Source organism: Pezoporus wallicus, unplaced genomic scaffold (assembly GCF_028554395.1).
Source record: "Pezoporus wallicus isolate ANWC-B61680 ecotype Strahan unplaced genomic scaffold, APGP_CSIRO_Pwel_v1 contig_5352, whole genome shotgun sequence".
NCBI classification, from domain to species: Eukaryota; Metazoa; Chordata; class Aves; order Psittaciformes; family Psittacidae; genus Pezoporus; species Pezoporus wallicus.
In genome coordinates this window covers 4,562,679-4,586,701 of record NW_026639660.1, presented here as the reverse complement: position 1 = coordinate 4,586,701, position 24,023 = coordinate 4,562,679, and the positions used below count along the sequence as shown (strand labels likewise).

Here is a 24,023-nt window from a genome sequence, read left to right as displayed (position 1 = left end):
ACTCCACATTCTTTTGGTTACACCAATTCTTATCACTCTTGGTCATATAATAATAGATAGGAAGAGTTACACAGAGTCAAATACTTGGTTCCAGAGTGGTTTCATTAATAAGTTGCATCAAGGAATGAGGATATGCAATTAGCAGTCTGGCATTTTTGCTTATTCACGGTAAGAAACCTAGGGTTAACACGCCACCAAGATTCTGCAATGAACTCTAGTCATCAAAGGGTGCAGCTGCTGTCTTCTCTGAGGTGCAAGGAAGACAAATTGTAGAGATGATTTCTCAATCTAATCAATTTAATCTCTCAGAAGACGGGTGTTGCTCCTTAGAAACATGGCCTTACTAATATTTTAATATTTAGAAAGGGACACAATTACTACTTGTGCCTAGATAGCAAACACGATAATATTGGCCACAAAGTAAAACAAACAAACAAACAACAACATAAAACAGTGACACTTGTCCTGAGAAGACGTTAGCTTCACTGTCATAGAACAAATGGCTTAATTCTTCAACAAGCAGTTGCCTCAAGAGAATGCATCTATCATTAATAACAGTCGCATCTGAGTGTTCTTCAAAGTAACCTGATCAATGAGTACCAGGTTGTCAGTACCACAGAAGGCCAGGTTACTGAAACATGGTGCAGTATAGAACTGAGGGAATGCATTCCAACTCCAGGTCTTAGTGCCAGCTTCTCTACCTTTAAAGACACTAGAGGTGGACAGGAAAACACATGATATTCTGAGAGCTATGGGTGGTAAACATTGGAAAGGCTAAGTAGCCATATCTCCTGCTAAGCCAAAAACCGATACTGAAAAAAACCCTGATGCAGCAATGTGCTAATCTTCTGCCAATACCAAAGAAAGTGATTTATGGTTCCAATGCACTTCATAATCACTGGCTGACTTGGTGCCAGAGATTAGTGCCAGGGATGATCAAGCCTCCATGAAAACTTCACAGCCATGACAGAATTTAATTTCGTTGCTCCACAGAGGAGAAAGGAAGGGGAATGGAAGATTTTTTTTCAAGACAGATTTCTTAGAAAGAAGATTTTTTCAAGACAGATTTCTTAGATGGGTCTGAGTGAGACCTGGCTGATAGTCAGGGAGGTCTCTTCAGTAATCTCTATTCATGTTGTAAGCATTTCTTTTCAAGAATAAACCAAATAACATTACTATTATATTCATTATCTTACTGTATATGCAAAGATAAGAAAATGTCATACCTGTATGCAATTCAATTGGACCAAGAGGAATAGTAGGGTTTAAATTTTTCACCTCTTCTTCCAGCTTTGCATAGCAAAGTATTTCTTCTTTAATTTCAGTCAGAGATGGACAGCTAGCAAAAAATTGCTGTGTGTAGTTTAAAATGTCAATGAGCAAACATCCTTTTCATATTTTTCATTAAACAAGTATCAACAGTTATTCAGGAATTACTGAAAATTTATACAACTTGTTTTAGCCTTCTGTAACCTTGCTAAAAGAGTAAAATGCATGTGACGAGGCAGTCATGTTTATTAATTTCTGTGTCAGTTACTCTCAAGTTTGTTGGGAAGTTCCAATTAAATTTAGCAGAAAAAAAGATACCCAAGACATGTAAAAAGCCTAAGTTTTGCGAAAACAGATGATGAAACAGAGACCAAAAAATACATGCCCACACTTACAGAAAGACTACCCTGTTAGCCCAATCATATGGGAAACAATCACAATAAAACACATTTTCCTTCCATGAGCAGAATTCAAGTCCAGAAAAGTTCTGTGATTCTGAAAAGCTGTAGTTCAGAAATGTTACGCAAGAGCTGTACTCAATATGTCTGTGTGGCATGGACAAGGAATAAATAATGAAAGCTGTTTCCCACTTCCGTGTTTTTGTTCAGAGAGTACCCAGGCAGGCAGTGGAAGGGTTAGTATAGTGCTAAAGAAAGAATGTAGAAACTATAGCATGTGTGTAAAAAACTGAACTGCATTATTATTGAGGCTTTCTATGTAGCAGTATTGTTTTCTTCAGTAGCACTAGATCAAATGAATAATATTTATTTGATTAGATTTCAAATTTTAACTAGACTAACAGTAAATTCTCAGTTCTGCATATAAAGTGGGTTTTCCTAGCCCACATAAACTGCACAACTTGCACTGCAACAGTCGAAAGACACCAGTACTCCTGTAGTAAATAAGGTGATGAGATATTCACAGATCTCTGTGTATATAATGCAGTCTATTAAATAGAAAGTAGAAGCATAGAAAGCTCAATTAATGCCAGGTTAAATAAAGTAGATACATTGCTTCTGCTTAGGAAATACATTACCACTACTGAAAAACAAAATAAGAATTTCAGCTGTTAATGTGCTTTCTACATCTTTTTCCTTGATTGTTTTCCCTCATTTTTTTTCTGATTTAAAAAAATAGGATTAATGAAGAACAGTCCTGTAGGTGATCATCATTAAACTCACCTGAACTTTCTCATCTCTATCTTCTGTCCATAGCACCTTATATTTCTGAAAGTCCTTCAGAACTTCACTAGCTACTTCTCTTAGAGAATTCACAGAAGAAGAGAGAAGCACAACTAATTTAGAAACATCTTCATGTTCTGCAACACCTGAGTAAAAATTTTGTAGCTTTCTGGCAAGCACACCTTCACCTCCTTCTGTAAAATAAAATTGTATGTCAATAAATGGACAATTAAAAGTTTGAATAGAATTCTCTTCTAAACCTATTCATGCCAAGTTAAGTAATGATACTCTTCAATAAGGCTGAATATCCTTCTTCAAATGTCTGTATGACTGCTTAATATGACAATACTAAATGCTAGCTCAGCCAGGCTCTATACAGCCAGAGAAAATTCCATACAGAGTGAATGTTTCCAAACGGTCTTCTTAATTTACAAATTTCATTTTCTCCACTGTAAATTAATTGTAACCAGAGCACAACAAAGCTTCATCAACATTCTGTATTATTTTATGTTTTTTAAACATTAATATAGAGAGTTTTAATTGTATAACCCCCTCAAAACAGTGTAAGTTTAACTCTAGCATGCTTCAAATACATAACTCCTTGCCATTCTATTTAGTGGTTTTAAAAAAGATCCCAAGCTTTACCAAGTCATATGTAAATAAGTGCAGAAATAATGTTTCTCATCTGTTGAAGCTGCTCTTGTCTTGCAAACTGCTAATTTCAAAGTATTTTGAGTCTTGTCTGAAAGAGTGTAGAACTGAATGAAGAAAAAAAAAGTGGGGGGGAGGGCAGAGAGATAGAAAAGGACAATCTAGAGATTTTCCTATATCTCATAAACCTCTTGCCTCCGCAAATGCTTTCAAAGGCAGTTTTGACACTGGTAGCTGCTGCTCCGGTTACATTGTTGATGTTGAAAGACAAGCTCTGTCTCCATTAAGAACTAGAATTAAGCTCAGATAGAAGGAAAACAAAATGCACTTAATCATGTCCCTCCATCTTTGATGAATTGCTGAGACAATCAGGGTCAATATAGACATTGATATCCCCAAGATCTAGTAAGTCCATTCTGCCATAATGATGCCTGAGCATTCTGAAGCAGATTTAAGAGAATGGAGAAATAAAATCCACTCTTCCCACAACCTACATTTTTTAATGGGGGATTTAATGCAACTCCAAGTTCTCTTTTACTCTGAAGACCTTTTCAGGGATCTGGTCACTGGAAACAAAGTCTCAGATTGATCCATCCTTGCCAATGTACTCATACAGATTTCATTGAGCAAATACTAACATACACCTGCAGGTGCTGCTGCTGAGTAGTTAAAAGGTGATGAAAATGGTTACTTGATGCTGTATTTTGACACAGCAGAGGAAAAGGCTATGACTGATCAGGACAGTTTCCTACCACCCTGCTTGAAGCCCATTTAAAGACCTTAAAAATCATACAAAGCACATCTGTAGAAGAACAAAGTCCCAGCTCTGGACTATGGAAACAAAAACCTGCCCAAGATGTTAAAGACTATCCAAAGGAATCACAATAAAGATACAACTGTATTGCAGATCATTGGCTCAGCCAAGCAGCTAAAAGAACCTGATGGTGAAAATACGTTCGGGCTTTTGTAGGTGCTTGCAAAGCATATGGAGGGACGTTTAGAAATAATATAATGGTAAAAAATATCTTAATAAAGCAGATGCTGGTCTATCTACAGACTGAATATTCACATGAACAAAGACCTGAAGTGTCTTACAATCCATTCTAAGAATATAGCCAGCAATTAAAATCTCTACTGGAACCTAATTATTAAACTGGGTCTTGTTCTATTCTCAATATTCCAATGTAAGCTCATCTACAATCATTGTTTATGATTTAACTATATCATTATGGTTACATTCCACAGTAAGCAGGTAAAAAAATCAACAAGCTTACTGGGCCTCAAATTAAATAGGAGATTCAGAATGTAGTAACTTTTCTAAGATTTCTTCACTTATTGTTTCTCAGAGTTTCACTTACATAAACCTGAAAAGGTATTTCTGGAAAAGACAGCTAAATAAATCAAAACAAACCAAACAATTTAATGCAAGATAATCCACAGTTGGCCTTTTTGAAAGAAAGTAAGCTTATTCAGAAATATTTATACATGACATTTTAATTAAAGACAAAGTTAAGTAAAACAAACCCAAACCACTTACTTTCCATTTTTTTTTTCACTTGTCCTGGTAATCCTGCTGGGAATAATTGCCGTTTGCTTGCTTCTGGTTTTAATCTAGATTTTTGCAAATGCTTCTGTCCCCACTGAGCAACTCCACGATTTACTTCCAGTATTAACTGAGTCATGCGATTGATAGCTTGCTGTATATCATCTAAACTGGGGACCATTATCTATTTAAAACATTTGAAACATTGTTCAAAAAAATGCAACTGACTGTCATTTTTTAAGTTCTCAGTTTTCCTCCACTTGTAGTGAATTGTGGAACTTGCCCCAGGAGACAAGCTGGGAAATGTAACGGTTTGGCTCAGAATTGCCTCTAAATAACTCCTACGTACTCTAGTGACCTCTTACCTATTTGCACAGTCATAACTTGGTTAAAATGATAAGCAATTGTATAAGTAGATGGCTTTATTGGTGTTGTTTTGTTTGTTTTTTTTTCAATATGTTTACAATTGCTACATTTTAAATAGCATTTTTATAATGATCTTCTATAGTTTGTCACAAGCCTTGTTTCCTGCATTCTAGAAGATTAGAAAAGGATGCCAAGATCCTCCACTCTGTTGCTCTTAATCACTAAATTCTGAGAGAGAGAACTGTGAGATAGTCATAAAAATACATATAGTCAGCTTATTTTAAAGATCTACAGCTATAGAACCTCTCCTTTTAAGTGCTTTTCTATACATGTATTCATACTGTAATTTCAGATAAACAAAATCATCTGGATCAAAGTGCCAAAGGTTTTAGTTGAATAATTTATTTTCTCCCAAACAGTTTCTTTTCTCCCAAAGGTTTCATTACCTCAGAAACTTTTGGGAGAGCACAGTATTTAGTAAAGTAGTGGAACTCCATGCAGTAGCCCTGAAGATGACAACTTGTGTATTTGGCAAGGATTTTGTATCGTAATTCTGAAAGCAAACTAATACCGAGTCAGAAGAGAAGGAGAACTCATATTCAGCTACTGGAGTACATGATAAAAGGAACCAGAAGGAAAACAAGAATTCTTGATCTGAATCAAGAACAACTAGCTAACAGAATAGTGTCAAAACCCAGGCTCTAGTCTGCCATCATCCACTGCATAAATGCTAATATGGTTAGCATAGCAAAAAAAAACCAAAAAAAACTCTCCCAGAAAAAAATCAGGCACAGTTTGGTGCATAAAACATGTCAGGAGCTGTTCCTAACACACAGTTTGAATGCAAACTTCTGGAATCAGGAAGATAAACACTTAGTACAGTGGATACACACCATTTCACATCAGCTCACTTTCAAGTCAAAGAACAGTCCCTAGCCTGTTTTATTTAGTATTACACAAACAGCCATAAAGTCCTGAACCTAAAACATTTTGAACTGTATTGACAGCAATAATGACAGTCTTGTCCTTGTTTGAAAATAAAATAAGGTGTATGTAGGGTAAGGTGGAGTAAAGGCACGCATCAATTTCGCAAAAATACTCAGCAGAAGGAAGAGTCTATCTGAGAGTGACTCATGAAAGAATGGAAAAATGGCATTTCCTGCTAAAATTACAAGAAAGGTCACTCTCATGATATACTTAATCCTCAAATGTAGTCCTTAGAACACCATCTCACACCTTTCATGTGCAAGCCATCATTCTGAAAGGATGCAGTCATCCACAGGAGCGTTCACAACTGGGACACAAATTGCTTGAAAGTTATAGAATGTTTCAGAATCATAGAAGTTTGGGTTGGAAAGGACCTTAAGATCATCTAGTTCCAACCCCCCTGCCCTGGACAGGGACACCACACACTAGACCACATGTCCCAAAGGTCTGTCCAACCTGGCCTTGTACACCACCAGGAATGGAGCGTTTATCACTGCTTTGGGCAACCTGTTCCAGTGCCTCATGACCATCACAGTAAAGAACTTCTTCCTTATATCTAACCTGAACTTCCCCTGTTTAAGTTTTAACTCATTACCCTTTGTCCTGTCCCTACAGTCCCTAATGAAGAGTCCCTCCCCAGTATCCTTATAGGCCCCCTTCAGATACTGGAAGGCTGCTATGAGGTCTCCACGCAGCTTCTCTTCTCCAGGCTGAACAGCCCCAACTTTCTCAGCCTATCTTCATACAGGAGGTGCTCCAGTCCCCCGATCATCCTCGTGGCCCTACTCTGGACTTGTTCCAACAGTTCCATGTCCTTTTTATGTGGAGGACACCAGAACTGTGCACAATACTCCAGGTGAGGTCTCATGACAGCAGAGGGGCAGGATCACCTCCTCCAACTTGCTGGTCATGCCCCTTTTGATGCAGCCCAGGATACGGTTGGCTTTCAGGGTTGCAAAGCAGACACTGCTGGCTCATGTTCAATTTCTCATCAACCAACACCCCCAAGTCCTTCTCCGTAGAGCTGCTCTGAATCTCTTCTCCACCCAATCTGCAGGAGTGCCCAGAATTGCCCCGACCCAGCTGTAGGACATTGCATTTGGCATGGTTGAACTTCATGAGGTTGGCATCAGTCCACCTCTCAAGCATGTTAAGGTCCCTCTGGAATGCACTCCTTCTCTCCAGGGTATCAACTGAACCACACAGCTTGGTGTAATTGGCAAACTTGCTGAGGGTGCACTCATTCCCACTGTCCATGTCACCAACAAAGATGTTGAACAGGATCGATCCCAACACCAACCAATCAATCTCACGGATTGAGCAGTTACATGCATAAAAGCAAGGATCTTGCAAAATCTTATCAGCATTAGCAAAGTGGTATTTTACCCAGCATTACTTGATCACTGCCCTGCATCAGTCAAGTATTTCAAGAACTGGTTAAGAAAGATAGATGCACTTCCCCTTATAGTGAGTTGAGCTTGGGGCTTTATGCTTAGACAAATATCAATAAGGTAAAAATTCTACACTTTGACAGACCTTATATGCCATGTGTACACAAAGTGTGAATGTACAAGAGAATGCCAATATAAACACTGGTTCAATGGCAAAGGAATATCACCTTAAAACATATCCTTCCTTTAATTGCATTTCCATGATTATAAAACTTTATAAGGCAACTAGATATTATGTTACCTTCTCATGCATAAAATAAAATACCACACGTATCACTGTCACAGAGTTATCTTACTCTACAAAACACAAACAAATGCATGCATTAGTTCTTTGCAGTCAAGTTGTTTTTTTGTCCTCTGCACACAGAAATCCACAGCTTTTTTGGGTTTGAATCCTCTCATTTTTGTTCAGTTTTTCTCCTTATGGTCATCATGACGAGCGAGTTGAGAGTCTGTGGGTGAGAATTAAGGGGCAGGCTGGCAGGGGCGATACTGTTGTAGGTGTCTGTTACAGACCACCAGATCAGGGTGAGGAAGTTGACGAGGCCTTCTACAGGCAGCTGAGAGCGGCCTCACAGTCACAGGCCATGGTCGTCGTGGGGGATTTTAACTTCCCTGATGTTTGCTGGAAGGACCACTCGGCAACACAGCCGCAGTCCAGGAGGTTCCTCCAGTGTATGGATGATAACTTCCTCCTGCAAATGGTGGATGAGCCAACCAGGAGAGGAGCACTGCTGGATCTCATCCTCACTAACAAGGAGGATCTGGTCAAAGCAGTAAGGGTTGAGGGCTGCCTTGGTTGCAGCGACCACGAGATGGTGGAGTTCAGGATCTTGTGTGGTAGGACTAGTAGAATAGCAAGTAGAATTGCAACCCTGGACTTTAGCAGGGCAAACTTTGGCCTTTTCAAGCAATTGCTAGGGGAAATCCCATGGGCAAGGCTGTTTGAAGGTAAAGGGGCCCAAGATAGTTGGTTGGCATTCAAGGATTGCTTTTTCCAAGCTCAAGATCAGAGCATCCCGACATGTAGGAAGTCAAGGAAGAGGGCCAGGAGACCTGCGTGGCTAAATAGGGAATTGCTGGGTATGCTCAAGTGGAAGAGGAGAGTTTACAGGTCATGGAAGGAGGGGCTGGCCACTTGGGAGGAATATAAGGCTGCTGCTAGAGGATGTAGGAAGGCAGCTAGGATGACTAAGGCCTCCTTAGAATTAAACCTGGCGAGAAGGGTCAAGGACAGCAGAAAGAGCTTTTTCAAATACATGGCAGATAAAACTAACACCAGGGGCAATGTAGGCCCACTGATGAACGGGATGGGTGCCCTGGTGACAGAAGATACAGAGATGGCAGAGTTACTGAATGCCTTCTTTGTCTCTGTCTACTCTGCTGTGGGCAGTCCTGAAGAGCCCTGTACCCCTGAGACCTCAGATGAAGTCAGGTCGACGGAGCGGTTTGCCTTAGTCGATGAGGAATGGGTTAGAGACCAGTTGAGCAATCTGGACATCCATAAATCCATGGGTCCAGATGGGATGCACCCACAGGTGCTGAGGGAACTGGCGGAAGTCATTGCTAGACCACTCTCCATCATCTTTACCAAGTCTTGAGAAACGGGAGAGGTGCCCGAGGACTGGAGGAAAGCAAATGTCACTCCGGTCTTCAAAAAGGGCGAGAAGGAGGACCCGGGTAACTATAGACCGGTCAGCCTCACCTCCATCCCTGGGAAAGTGATGGAACACCTTATCCTTGGTGCCATCTTAAGGCATATCAAGGATAAGAGGGTTATGAGGGGCAGTCAACATGGCTTCACCAGGGGAAATCATGTTTGACCAATCTCTTAGCCTTTTATGAGGAAATAACACGGTGGATGGATGATGGCAGAGCGGTGGATGTGGTCTACCTTGACTTCAGCAAAGCATTTGACACAGTCTCCCACAGCATCCTCACGGCTAAATTGAGGAAGTGTGGACTGGATGATCAGGTAGTGAGGTGGACTGCGAACTGGCTGAAGGAGAGAAGCCAGAGAGTTGTAGTCTATGGGGCTGAGTCTAGTTGGAGGCCTGTAACTAGTGGAGTGCCTCAAGGGTCAGTACTGGGACCAGTATTATTTAATATATTCATCAATGATTTAGATGAGGGAATTGAGTGTACTATCAGCAAGTTTGCTGATGACACTAAGCTGGGAGGAGTGGCTGACACCCCAGAAGGCTGTGCTGCCATCCAGAGAGACCTGGACAGGCTGGAGAGTTGGGCAGGGAATAACTTGATGAAATATAACAAGGGAAGGTGTAGAGTCCTGCATCTGGGCAGGAACAACCCCAGGTTCCAGTACAGGTTGGGAAACAACCTGTTAGAGATCAGTGTAGGGGAGAGGGACCTGGGGGTCCTAGTGGACGACAGGATGACCATGAGCCAACACTGTGCCCTTGTGGCCAAGAAGGCCAATGGCATCCTGGGGTGTATTAGAAGGGGGGTGGGTAGTAGGTCGAGAGAGGTCCTCCTTCCCCTCTACTCTGCCCTGGTGAGACCCCATCTGGAATATTGTGTCCAGTTCTGGGCCCCTCAGTTCAAGAAGGACAGGGAGCTGCTGGAGAGAGTCCAGCGCAGGGCAACAAAGATGATTAAGGGAGTGAAGCATCTCCCTTTAGTGTATATAAATATATAAAGGGGGAGTGTCACGAGGATGGAGCCAGGCTCTACTCAGTGGCAAACAATGATAGGACAAGGGGTAATGGGTACAAACTGGAACACAAGAGGTTCCACTTAAACTTGAGAAAAAACTTCTTCTCAGTGAGGGTGACGGAACACTAGAACAGGCTGCCCAGGGAGGTTGTGGAGTCTCCTTCCCTGGAGACATTCAAAACCTGCCTGGACACATTCCTGTGTAACATTATCTAGGTGTTCCTGCTCCGGCAGGGGGATTGGACTAGATGATCTTTCGAGGTCCCTTCCAATTTCTAGCATACTGTGATACTGTGATCTTACTTCCTATTGAGATGACCAAAACTAACCTGAGCAAAGATAATGTTAATTTTTTTATTTCAATTAAGTATTTAAATCATGCAACGAACAAAACAGTTAAAATGAAAATAAACATGAAAAATATATTTCAGAAATGCTACATATGAAGGAGAACTGCAATAATTCTGCAAAGAATACTGATGGACAGATTGCAATATAACTGCTGAAACACACAGAAGAATAAAAGGCCAGGTTCTGCAAGTACCACTAAGACAGAAATCAGGAACATGCGGACTGTGAGCACATTTCATCAGTGCTCTCAGCACACTCAAAGGCCTGAGCAAGTGTTCTACGTTGGATTGGATGCCAGTTCAGTAGATGTGTGCCCACATCCTGATCTTAAGCAAATACATAGATAACTATAAGACAGTGTATTTTACCTTACCTATATGACACATAACTTACCATATTGGGAACAGCAAGGTGTAGTTCCACTTTTAGAAGAGAAGCCACCTCTTGAGATTTACTTGAATGGGCAGAAAGCTTTGGTTTCCCAAATGTAGTTTTGCTGAAAATAATTTTGAAACGTCATAAATACTTCACCAAGAAACCCCTTCAAATTATCTTGGAAATACAATTTTGAGCTACCTTTTCTGGGCAGACCGTCATAAAGTTTTCATTCTAAGTTATGAACTACTTGACAAAACTTACAGAAGCTTCTTGTTTAAAGGGTAATGATAATACCCAGAGCTCCGTCATTCAGACAGAGGTTACCTTGGATCCAGCCATTGCTTTCAGATTTTTTTTAACCAGAACATTTCCTGATTCTGGATTCTGATGCTTTAATTAACAGAATTTAATGCCTTAATGATGGAACTCTACCAGTGCTTTGATTAGGACATAAGAAGGTTTTACTGACCATTTCGTGTAACAACCTATCAAGAGTAAAAGTTGCTTCATTACATTTGAGATAAACGTTCAACAGAACAGAAAAAAAAAACAAAACCACTTTCATACATGATAAGCTAGTGAAAAATTATAAACACATGACCTAAACCCACTCAAAACTAGAAACTAAAGTGCAAATTATGATTTCTGAATGCCATGACATGACACAGTGACCAAATAAGAGAGAATTCAACAATACGATACCATAGACAAATGTAAAGGACACACCTATATAAATTCCTGTTGACTTAAATAAGATTGGGATTTCAATATATTTTCTATGAAAGATGTCGTCAGAAAAAGAACTGTCTTCAACATACATTAATGAAAAGCCACCATTAAGTTCACCTGCTTAAAATTAATTCTCTTAATAGAATTCTAAGTGGACTTTCCAATATACAATATATTATACTGAAGCAATTCTGCCTCTGAAGTATATGCCTGTTTGAGCAGGGAAGAATGTATAAAAATTATACTGGGTATGGGATAATTATAAAATTGTATGGATCTTGACATTATCATATAGAATTGATAAAGAGTGCATAGATGATCTTTAATCCATGGGAAACAATTTTGAGTGCACAGCCATGCTTGCTGAAATAATCTGAAATGAGATGAACATATAGGCAGTCTACAATATATTATCTAGAATGACCATTTAACCTCTAGTCATTTGTGTTGGACTAATTGTACTAACAGAATTTTGAAAGCAATCCGAAGGAAAAACTTATGGGAATAAAAAAGGGTGCAGGTAGAAGGGAAACAATACCAGAAATAAACTTCATTTTCTGCACAAAACCAAGTGCATAGACTATAATTAGCAACCTAAAGAACTGAAGCATAAAAGTGCTGCCCAAAGCATCACTGCAACCTAAAGTGAATGCTCTCCATGTTTTGCTTGAGCTAGAAAGTCCAAGACCAAGAGTCTGGGACCGTCTGACTAATAATACATGTGCATCTATTATTACATGTGAGAATGTATATTTAAATTATTATAATAATACAGAAATAACTTTGTTCTAGTAATACTATTGAAGGAACCTTTAATTTGCAACTTACTTTGAAACAAATATTCTTTTTTTAAGACTATCCAAGGACAGTTGGGTGGCTTTCTGGAGGCTGTCTAGCAGCTGGTAACTGAAATAGGTAACCAACTCTTTAGATTTCTGTAATAAATAAAATGCACATTATCCCATATTGTATTCAGACAGAAACCTGAATAATATTTCAAAAGGTTTTAAGTCAAACATATTAGTTTTGTCTGAAGGAATTTATACTGCAAGCTACCTGAAAAATAAAAGGGGAAAATAGCTTGTATGTAAGTAAATAAATAAAAGCTGCATGAATAAGATAATATCTGAAGAAACTCAATTTGCCTTATTCAGAGACAGAATACTGAGATTTGGCTGAAGTTTCATACTCCTTCAGAAAAGCTGTCTGTAAAATCACCATGAATTATGCAAAAATATTGTTATATATGTACTTTTTTTCAAATAAGAGACAAATATAGTATATCTCACTGTACTGGATGAAGAAGAACAAAAATACAGCAACATGCAATAATCACTACCACAAAACAACAGAATGAAATCTTGTAACATTACTGCATTGGCGCTTGCAAGTTTGTGAGTTTGTTCTCTACTTCCACTTCTCTGCTGAACACGGAGAGATTGTATACTTTAAGGAAAAAGTACAAAGGTGGTGAAGTTGGAAGAAGACATAAAGGATGAATGTTTCCATCCACCCAAGAAGGAAAGCCTGTGTTATGGCTTAGGCACAATATTCTCTCCAAACTTTTACACTTACCACTTAAGATATCACTAATTTGTTCAGTAAAGGTGATAACCGGAGTAACATGGAATATACTTTTGAAAGCTACAATCTATTTTAAACTCACTTTGTAGGGAAACTATTTCATCATTTTTACATTACATTTGATATTCTTTATGCGATGTCTTTCTGTAACAGATTTTTATCTACCAAAACTCAAGATACTATTTACTAATACGACTGGTCAGAAAAAAAATCCTTTCTGATCATAATACCTTTTTAAACTCATCTTCTTTACCATGAGAAGGTGCAGAAGTTCTCTTTTTGCTCTCATTTTCATTATCTCCAAACATTATATGCTTTTTTTTTACTGTACATTTAAAAAAGAAACAGAAAAAAAAAACAAACACCTTGTTAACTGAACATAGTGTTCTGCTTTGAACCATGCTGCTCCCTCTCTTTACAAACAAAACAATACTGATTTTTATTTTAGGAGTACCTGGATCAGCTAATTAGTTTTATCTCACACCTTCTTTTTTTACACCAGGAATCCGATTAACACCCCAGCCTATAAGCCTCAGCCTAAGAGATACCATGCACTACAGATATGCTATTAAAGATAGCTAGGCAGACATGGATATATCAGCTCAAAATGGGGGGGGGGGGAGGGAGTGTGTTTGTGATATCAAGATAAACATTTTAAAAAAATACAAAAAAGTATATTTTCATCAGGTTTTTCTGGTTGCATGGTATTGAAGTACCTGGAGCATTGAACCTAATTATGCCCCTATATCTAGAGAAAACTGAACCCAGAAGGGAAAAATCCTGTGTAAGAAAAGGAGCTCCATTACTGAATAAGCCTCAAAATGCATTTTTCTTAAAAACATTTTCTTCAGCTAAAACCTATTTTACCTATAATGGTATAGCACCTCCTAAAATCTTTGTAACACATCCCAGAGCAGTGGGAACCAGACATATTGATGACCTGTGAGCCTCATGCACTACCAGTTGACAGTCAAATAACTGTATTAATTTAAACTGACCAGCTAGTTAAGCACTGGTATTTGAGATACAATTCTACTGTGACAGAAAAGTCACAGAAAGAGAGACAGTATTAAATACCCCATAGAGCTGAGAAAAGAGAAACACTGGATTCACTGGGGAGAGGTACGGTATCATACGAGTGACTAAGAGAAATGGAACCATAATGTTCTTCCTCTAGAGCAAATACCTTGGTAATCTAAGCAAATACCTTGGTAAGCTAAAACAATTAAATTTTGATACATACTAGCTAAATCACACAACGAGGAACAGATTTTTATTTAAATAATCAACATTACCTACCTGGTAAAATGGGGCTTTCTGAGTTTTTCTTAGGATATTCAATTTCATAATTCTGTTTAAATACAGATATTAGTTCTTGGACAGCATCTTCAACGCGCATGCTTTTGTGGTTTAATAACTCAGCACAATCTTTAGTATAAGCCTGTTAAAGAAAAATATCAATGAATTATCTTGGCATCACTGATTATCTTATTACTGTTTCTCTCTTCATGGAAAGACAAAACACTTCCCTGAACATTGCATTCTTCAGAATGAGACTGTTTCAGTGAAACAGCAACATTTTAAAAAGAAAACTGAGAAACCAAACCAAAAATCTTTAATCAAAAATATAAATATCTTCTGTTATCACTACACTTCTAACACTTTTAATTTCAAATTTTCATTTTTGAAACGCAACTGCATTTTAAGGGCCAGAAGAAAATCCTGATTATTGAAGGGAGGTCACAGTCTGAATCTGAATTTACCCAAATACTCCTTCAACTGTCCTTAACAATTTTATTTACTTGCACTAATTTGCTAACTAAATACTTATTTTAGTCTCATTTGGAATCAAGAAAATCCTTACATTCTCAAATATACTTGTTTGAAAGTATTTTTTTGCCCTATCCTTTAAAAAAAACAGTTTGGAAAAAAACAGAAGAAAAAAAGGCTGCATATGTCTGAGTATCTTCATACAAAACACATCTCATCTAAATGTGAAGCAGTCAAATACATAAAAATTATGTGTGAAATACTACACCCCAAGTACCTCAAATACTCAAGAACCAATCTATCTTCAAACAAAACATTGCAACCAAAATATTTTAACTATAAAAAAAATTAAAAATGTATTTCCACAGCTGGAAAAATTCTTTCCTAGTTTTATATTAACTTACTAAGGCATTGTTTCTAATATGCTCAAGAATTCAAATCCAAAGGTGTAAAGTGGCACATACTTCATTGGAAGTCAACATATCCTCTACTTTAATAGGATCCTCTACTGGTAATACAATTAGAAGAGTATTTGATATCTCTCTTAATATTGAAAAAATCTGCACTTCACTTAAATCAGTAACCTAAAAAGAGAAAATCATATTAATACTGTACATTTATCTTTAAAGCATAACGCATTATATTTTATATAGTTCTAACAGGTATGCAATGTTTCGCAGAAAAATAAAAAATGTATCTCTCTACCCAATGAAAACACAAGAACATTACATAGTGGAAATTCCTCTAAGAACGTGAATCATAGCATTAAAAAAAAACCAAACACAAAACAGGAGTAAAAGCACCAACACAGAAAATTGCAAGATGAGAGAAGCAAAGAAACAAAGAAGCACAGCAATGCCTCACAAGTTACGGTAACTTGGTGAATATTTTAAAGGCTAAATTCAGTCTGTTTTTATTGTGAATTATTTCTTTCTCTATTATCTACAGAGGGAATTTAGGGATACAAGTACCTTACAAAAAATTTTGTCTTTGTTAACATGTTCCATTGCGGACTATGAACAATGAAAGACCAGATGTAAGTCTGGAAACCATTCAGTTACTATTGCCACAGAAAACAAGAACTCAGTTGCTGAGAGTGTAGGTATTTAAATCTCGCATAGTATAACAACATCTAAAAAGATTAGTAGTATGCCCAATTTCATTTCAGGCAGTCCTTTAAAAAAAAAAAAAAAGATCTTGCAGCTCTTAAGTGTCTGCACCGGTTCCATGTTGGCAAACCAAGACATTAGAATCCTTGAGAAAGTGAAATCTTCAGAGTAATTTCATGTTTTCACCTATTTCTTCACAGATTTCTAGTTATCATCAACACATTTTTAAATTCACTGCACAAATGAAATTAATTCACAGACAGTGTAAGCCAAGACTACTTCTGCACCATAACAGCAATGATCTAATAATTTTTGAATGAGTTTTTCTTGATAGCTTTTGAGATGATGAGCCCTGGCGATTGAATGAGTGGTAATAGAAAGAATTATCTCCTTTTTCCAAGAATGCCACTGGAAACTGGTCCCAAGACTAGAAGCAGCTTCTTTAAACTTATTTTTCTTCTTTCCTGCAAGTTTAGGAATTGATGGAACAGAAAGGATCTCTTGCTCCATGATACTATCCATGATACTAGGCTCCTGAAGTATCCTTGTTTTAACAGCAGTTTTAGGAAGACAGTCAGTAAGTCAGACCCCCAATCAATCCAATTATGCACAATACACTGCTGCTAGATTAAATAAAAGAGTAACAAAACAAGTTAATATGTTAAGATTCTTGTTCATGGTCTTACTGGCCATGAGCTGCAAGGCAAGGGGAAGTCTGCTGTAACTCGCTTGATAGGTTAGTCTTCAGTCCTTCTTTTAGTCAACATAGCTTTTCACTGGTTTAAATTCTAAGTTACAGCGTTATTAGTATTCAGTCAAATACAGAGAAGTGGCTTTATCATAGCAAAATCCAAACAAAACAGACTTCTGTACAATTTTTAATTTTTTACCTGAAATATTCTGCATCTGAGATAACCCATCTTGTTTCTTACAATATCACTCATGTTTCTGGTTTACATCACCTTTTCAGTAGTTATTTACAAAATCCCACTCACAGTAATTGAAGGTCTAATCAGGGAGAACTGGCTACCCTGGATTTGGAGAAGGCTAAGGTTCTTAATGACTTCTTTGCCTCAGTCTTCACTGGCAAATGCTCTGACCACACCACCCAAGTCTTGGAAGGCAGATGCAGGGACTGGGAGAATGAAGACCTTGGGCCCACTGTAGGAGAGGATCAGGCTCGAGACCATCTTAAGAACCAGAATGTGCACAAGTCCATGGGACCTGATGAAATCCATCTACACGTCCTGAAGGAGCTGGCAAATGAAGTTGCTAAGCCACTGTCCATCATAGTTGAAAAATCATGGCAGTCAGGTGAAGTTCTGGACCACTGGAAAAAGGGAAATATAACCCCTTTTTTCAAGAAGGGGAAAATGGATGATCCAGGGAACTACAGACCAGTCAGTCTCACCTCTGTGCCTGGCAAAATCCTGGAGCAGATTCTCCTGGAAGATATTTTAAGGCACATGAAAAACAACAAGGTGGTTGGTAACAGCCAGCATGGCTTCACTAAGGGGAAATCCTGCCTGACCAATTTGGTGGCCTTCTATGATAGGGCGACAGAACTGATGGACAGGGGCAAAGCAGCTGACATCATCTACCTGGAGTTATGCAAAGTGTTTGACATTAGGAAGCCTAACATTACTAAGACACTGTCTCACACAGCATCCTTGTCTCTAAATTGGAGAGACATCAATTTGATGGATGGACCACTCGGTGGATAAAGAACTGGCTGGATGGCCGCACACAAAGAGTTGTGGTCAATGGCTCAATGTCCAGCTGGAGACCAGTAACGAGTGGTGTCCCTCAGGGATCGGTGTTGGGACCGGTTTTTTTCAACATCTTTGTCGCTGACATGGACAGTGGGATTGAGTGCGCCCTCAGCAAGTTTGCCAATGACACCAAGCTGTGTGGTTCAGTTGATAACCTGGAGGGAAGGAATGCCATCCAGAGGGACCTCGACACGCTTGTGAGGTGGGCTGATGCCAGCCTTGTGAAGTTCAACCATGCCAAATGCAAGGTCCTACACCTGGGTCGGGGCAATTCTGGGCACTCCTGCAGGTTGGGCGGGGAAGAGATTCAGGGCAGCCCTGTGCAGAAGGACTTTGGGGTGCTGGTCGATGAGAAAATGAACACGAGCCAGCAGTGTCTGCTTGCAACCATATTCTTGGGCTGCATCAAAAGGAGCATGACCAGCAGGTGGAAGGAGGTGATCCTGCCCCTCTACTGTGCTCTTGTGAGACCTCACCTGGAGTATTGTGTACACAGTTCTGGTGTCCTCAACACAGAAAGGACTTGGAACTGTTGGAGTAAGTCCAGAGAAGGGCCACAAGGATGATCAGGGGACTGGAGCACCTCCCGTATGAAGATAGGCTGAGAAAGTTGGGGCTGTTCAGCCTGAAGAAGAGAAGGCTGTGTGAAGACCTCATAGCAGCCTTCCAGTATCTGAAGGAGGCCTATAAGGATACTGGGGAGGGACTCTTCATTAGAGACTGTAGTGACAGGACAAGGGGTAACAGGTTCAAACTTAAATAGAGAAAGTTTAGATTGGATATAAGGAGGAAGCCCCTTATTGCAAGGGTCATGAGGTACTGGAATGGGCTGCCCAGGGAAGCTGTGAATGCTCCATCCCTGGCGGTGTTCAAGGTCAGGTTGGACAGAGCTTTGGGTGACATGGTTTAGTGTGAGGTGTCCCTGCCCATGGCAGCAGGGTTGGAACTAGATGATCTTAAGGTCCTTTCCAACCCTAACTATTCTATTCTATGATTCTATGATTCTAAATTTACATCTTTTTTGCATTGATATTGGAGGGGTAAGAAAGTCAGAAATGTATACAACCTACATATTTAAGGAAAATTAAGTTTACCTACAAAAGACATTGTTATTTCAGCTAACTTAGGCTCAGAGAACTGCTAATTTCTTCCATAGCCAATCTGTTTTTTTGGGGGTAAACAGAGCACTTGATCATAATTACAATTATGTGACATACAGAAAAATAAGTGGATATATCCACCAGTGGCTAAAAATCTCCTAGAACAGGAGTCACGACTTAAAATAGTCATTGGAGAGATCATAGCCATACAGTTCAACTGTCAAGCTTTAAGAATGTACTATCAAGGTACAGCCTTCAAAAGAAAAAGAACTAATACAGGTCCTTAATCATGTTAATGACATGAAAAGAATTCAGAAACTATGTGGCAAACGCTAAGACAGTAAAAAAGTACAGACCCAGTGAACGTGCAGAGGGAAAAGCATACTCCCATTGATTATTTTATCAGCTGCATGAAGAGGAAACAGTTTCACAGTATGCTGGCTATGAATACAGTTAATGCTAAAAAGTTCTCCACTGGACAGTGTTTACATGGAGGCATCTTGTGTGAAATTGTGCTAATGAACAAGCACTCAAAGAGAAGCAGAGATCAACTGAAAATCAGAGTGGCAGTGACAGAATCTGAGGACAAATGGAAATACATTCTGCTGCAAGAACAGAAGCAAAGGTAAAACATTTAAGGATAATAATGGGACAATCATTGAGTACACCATTCTTCAAAATAAGAGCATACTTTAAAAAGCAAACAAAATTTCTATGTATTTCAATTGATATAAAAATAAGTACAGATTTATTTCCAATATGAAGAGCAACATAGTGGAAATAATTTCTCTAAACTCTAATTTCATTTATACAGTGATTAAGTGTATACCTTTTTCAAAAACTCTTCAAACATACACAAAACCTGATCAGCTTCTTGAAAGAAACGTTCCAGTGTCACAGATGACCAAGTCAACATGGTAAGTCCTTGCCTCAATACAGTTTCCATCTAAACATAAAAATATAATTTTATAGAATTAAAAAAAAAATAAATAGACAATTTAAAGCAAATTCAGTAATTATTGTAATCATTAACATCATTGATGAAAGGAAGAGCTGCGTTTAAGTTTTGCAAGGAAGGTCACAAGTTTTCAAGGGAAACATCAAAGAAATTTATGCAATAAAAGGGAGGTAGTGCATACTACAGCCTCTGTCTACAATTGTCAAGTGCACATATGCTGCAAAGATCTTCCCCTTCCTTTTCCGCTGGATAGTGTCTTTTAGTGGTTTCCACTGCTTCCCAAAATCTAAATCAAGTCCACTACTGATCTTACAATTTCTCTTTTAACATATACCTCAGTCACTCTCAACAGCATCATTACTTGTTTTTCAACCTCATGTACCTAGCTAATGACATTTATCATTCATCCCTTTTTGAATCACACCTATCCTCTGTAATTTTTGTTAACCTCTATGCTATTTTTAAAAATACTCTCTTCCTTACTGTTTCCTTTATTGAACTCTGGTTCTCCATGGTCTTTCTTCTGGATTTGAGGATTTTCAGCACGTAGCTGAAATCATTTCCCTGTCACTGTATGATTTACACCAAAGACCTTCCTTCACTGCAGATCCTGCATGTTCAAAGGAAATGGAACTGAGGAAAAGGAAGTCTTATACTAGGGCCTTTCCAGACTCTCTCACAGAGCTCACATGATCTTTTTGCCTAATCTCACTGATTTCCAATATACAGTCACCATAATTTTTAATTTTGTCATCCCCATCATCCTTGAAGTGACAGAACTTAAATTTTGCTTAATTGCTGAGAAACTCTGAACTGATCCCTCTCATATCCAATTTTAAATAGCCACCTATCATATCAGTTCTTTCATCTAACATTTACCAAGTCACTGCCTGGACCTCATGTATTCTCTTCATCCTAATCCTTCATTTGCTATGTCTATATCATAACTAAAACAATGAACTCAGTTTAGACAGATACACAGCTATTTGCAACTACAGCCATTACTATCACCTTGATGTATATGTTTTCAGGGAATATATTTAACCTCACAATGCTGGGATGCTTCTGTTACTGATAACCAAATCAGCTAATTTAGAAGCAGTTTAAGACTCTACATGAGTTTCTGTCAAATTCTGGCACTAATGTAGCCATAGATAAGATTTGCTCATTCCATGTTTGGATTTCTGCTTTCCTCTTTTCCTCCTATACATCAAAGACTTCTCTCCCTTCTTCAAAAAACATTTTCATCTTCTGTTGTTTGTACAATACTCATCCTTCTCTTTTGCCAGTTGTTTCCTCTAAAATACAGAAGTGCACTATTCCCTATATAATATAATCGTATTTATAGTAGTATCACTAAAGTGAAGACTACCATCACCTTTTCTTTTATTAAATTCTTAAGACAATCAGGACAAGTTTTTTGTTTCTCACACTTCAGCATATGCCAACTACGTAGTTCTACAAACTCTGCAACCTTTTAAAATTATCACTTACAACCAAAAGGGGAAGTATTATGTAGAACAATCACATTTATACACCTGCAAGTGTCTGGCAAAACAAAATGGCCTGTAGGATAAACAATCTGCATCTCCGATAAAACTGTACCTTTAGTGTAGTATATAGCCTTTCTACATCACTGAAAAGACTGACTTAATTCACAAGGCTAGTAATTCTCTCCGAGCAAAGACAAGGATCATGACATTCAGCATTTCAGCTAAATGAAAAATACAACTTGCCATGAAAACCTCTAAAACTGAAATAAGTGAGAATTTACTTCCATGTCAAAGCCAGAGAATTGCATAGATAAATAGACGCACAAAATAATTTTCTATATTCTACTGGGTTTACATCTCATAAGCACTAAGATTATTCTACTGTAGCACACATCATTTGAGCACTGTATGAGAGATGCAAAGAGCAGATTTTTGGTTTTAAAGGTTTTAGTAAAATTCGTTAAGTTCCCAATTTGAAGACCCATCTAAATATTTTTAAACTATTGGTAAATTATTCTAACTTCTGAAGTATACTGAAGTGCATTTAGCAATACCAACCTTATTCATTTTTGGGGCCATTAGATTTACAAAACTCATTGGTGTTTTTTGACACAAATCTTCATAACATCGGAGAAGACCCTGTTAATTATTTGAAAGGATAGTATCAAGAATATTTTAAGTGTTTTCTTTATTGAAACAAACTACCTCTTACACAATTAAATCGTCACAAAAAAAAACAGAAAGTACAAGACTACATTTGAAAACAAACGTAGAATTTTACATAGACATTACATACCTACGTACATTTCTGGAATGTGATAGATCTGTATGATGCTACACACGGAAGAATGAAAGCAGCCTTTGCACATCACATGACTTATACACAAAGCTAAATGAAGCATGAACCTCCTTGAGAGCTAAAAACGGCTTGAGCTTTAGTGACCATAACTTGCAATACTCTCTTGAAGCTGATTATCATATGCCTTAGATAATTAAAATCACATATAGACTCCGTTTTAAAATATCTCCTAGTCATATGCTTTGCACACAGACACACACACTAAATCTTGTCTGGTACATCTCACCCCCAAAATATAAGATTTTCAAAATACTACAACAATAGCAAATACTACAATGATAATCAGAAATCTGACTTCTCTGGCAGGTAACCTGCAAAATTCTTGATGTTTTTGTGGCTCACCATATCTTCCAATCCAGAAAGATTCCAATCTTTGCTTCTTAAAAATTCTCTAAAAATGTGTTTTACTGATTTGCAGAGACTGAACACTTTTTGGATAGCTTTAATTATTTCATCACCAAAATATATTTAACATACCATGTGGTATAAGAAATATATAAGGTTATATTGAAGTATACACTAGCCCACACAGCAATTAGCAGAGGTTCTTCAAATGAGAGCCTCTATTTTCACCTTGTGGATTCCACAAATACAGCTTAAACTACCTCTTACCCAGCTTTAATCTTTATTTAACCATAGAAAAATTTCTAAGGTTAATAAGATTTTTTTTAAACAGCAGTCATAATTTTTCAATTTACCTCTAAACGCAACTTGTTTGACATCAGTTTATTTTCTATTTTTACTATCTTTATTGCTTGCTCTGGTACTTGAAGACCCAACTTCATCATACATTTGGTCTCTCGGATAATCTCTGGAATTTTGGGATCAAAATTAACCAGGAACTTCCCTGTTCTAGGATGATGCAGAAATATTGTGGCTTGTAAGGCTGTAAAGACATTTTTATATCAGTTTTTAAGACAAACGTTTCTGTTATATAAAGGAGCACAAATTTCTCATATTACTATATAGTGATTAAATATGTATGGTTACTTGTGAAATAGCTTCACATTGTTTTCAGTTAAAGAAAATATATAGCTAACTTCCACCATATCACTTTAGCATTACTTTCATATAACATTTCTCTTAATAAGCTAAACAAGCATCATATCCGGTCTTATTTGTGGCATATTTTTTCTTAGCTTGAATTTCAAAATTTTCTAATTCGCTTTCTAAGGATCTGGGAGCACAACACTTCCATGAGATACTCAGTATCTTACAGGAATTGGTTAACCCAGAGAATGAATGCTTAAATAGGGATATTGCAAAAATTCAAAATAAACACACAAGCAACAACACAAAAATTTGTGTTGACTGTATGATAAAACCCTATTCTTAAGAGATCTACTCCTAGTTTTGAAGCCTACAGAGTGTCTACAGTCTACATGGGTTTTTTTTAAACTTCTGCCCTTGTTTACTCTTAAGGTGTTAAAGTTTGTTTATCAAACATTTTTTGTAGGCATTGGGATAATTTAGCTGTATAAATTATAGTGGAAAGAAAACAGGAAAATTATTAAATTCTATACAGAAACAATATGAAAAAAAAAGAAAAAAAAAAGAACAACAACAGCAACAAAAAGAACAACTGTGCGCCTTAAATTTATTTCACGACTGTTTCTAGACATCTGTCAGTGTACCACGTCTGCAATCCTCTGTATCAAACCAAATGTTCAAGGTCAGGAAGGGACAGAAATTTGTATCATTAGGTCTGCTTATTGGATCATGATTAATTTGCACATTTTAAGGGTAAATGAGGCTTAAAAAATTATCTGATTTGTGTAAAGGTAGCATTTAATAAC

At 37.8% G+C, this 24,023-nt stretch overlaps 1 protein-coding gene across 2 annotated transcripts in view; it reads right to left on the bottom strand.

Moving 5' to 3' along the window:
- DNAH8 (dynein axonemal heavy chain 8) overlaps nucleotides 1-24,023 on the bottom strand; it is a 138,979-nt gene that overhangs the window by 95,336 nt on the left and 19,620 nt on the right. For both annotated transcript variants that reach the window (XM_057415386.1, XM_057415387.1), the window contains 11 exons: nucleotides 22,926-23,113; nucleotides 21,927-22,007; nucleotides 19,747-19,863; nucleotides 15,401-15,520; nucleotides 14,466-14,607; nucleotides 13,397-13,491; nucleotides 12,411-12,517; nucleotides 10,869-10,971; nucleotides 4,639-4,828; nucleotides 2,451-2,644; nucleotides 1,227-1,353 (listed from right to left, as the gene is read on the bottom strand). In XM_057415386.1, the coding sequence (XP_057271369.1) occupies nucleotides 1,227-1,353; nucleotides 2,451-2,644; nucleotides 4,639-4,828; nucleotides 10,869-10,971; nucleotides 12,411-12,517; nucleotides 13,397-13,491; nucleotides 14,466-14,607; nucleotides 15,401-15,520; nucleotides 19,747-19,863; nucleotides 21,927-22,007; nucleotides 22,926-23,113 (1,464 nt within the window). The remainder of the gene's footprint in view (nucleotides 1-1,226; nucleotides 1,354-2,450; nucleotides 2,645-4,638; nucleotides 4,829-10,868; nucleotides 10,972-12,410; nucleotides 12,518-13,396; nucleotides 13,492-14,465; nucleotides 14,608-15,400; nucleotides 15,521-19,746; nucleotides 19,864-21,926; nucleotides 22,008-22,925; nucleotides 23,114-24,023) is intronic.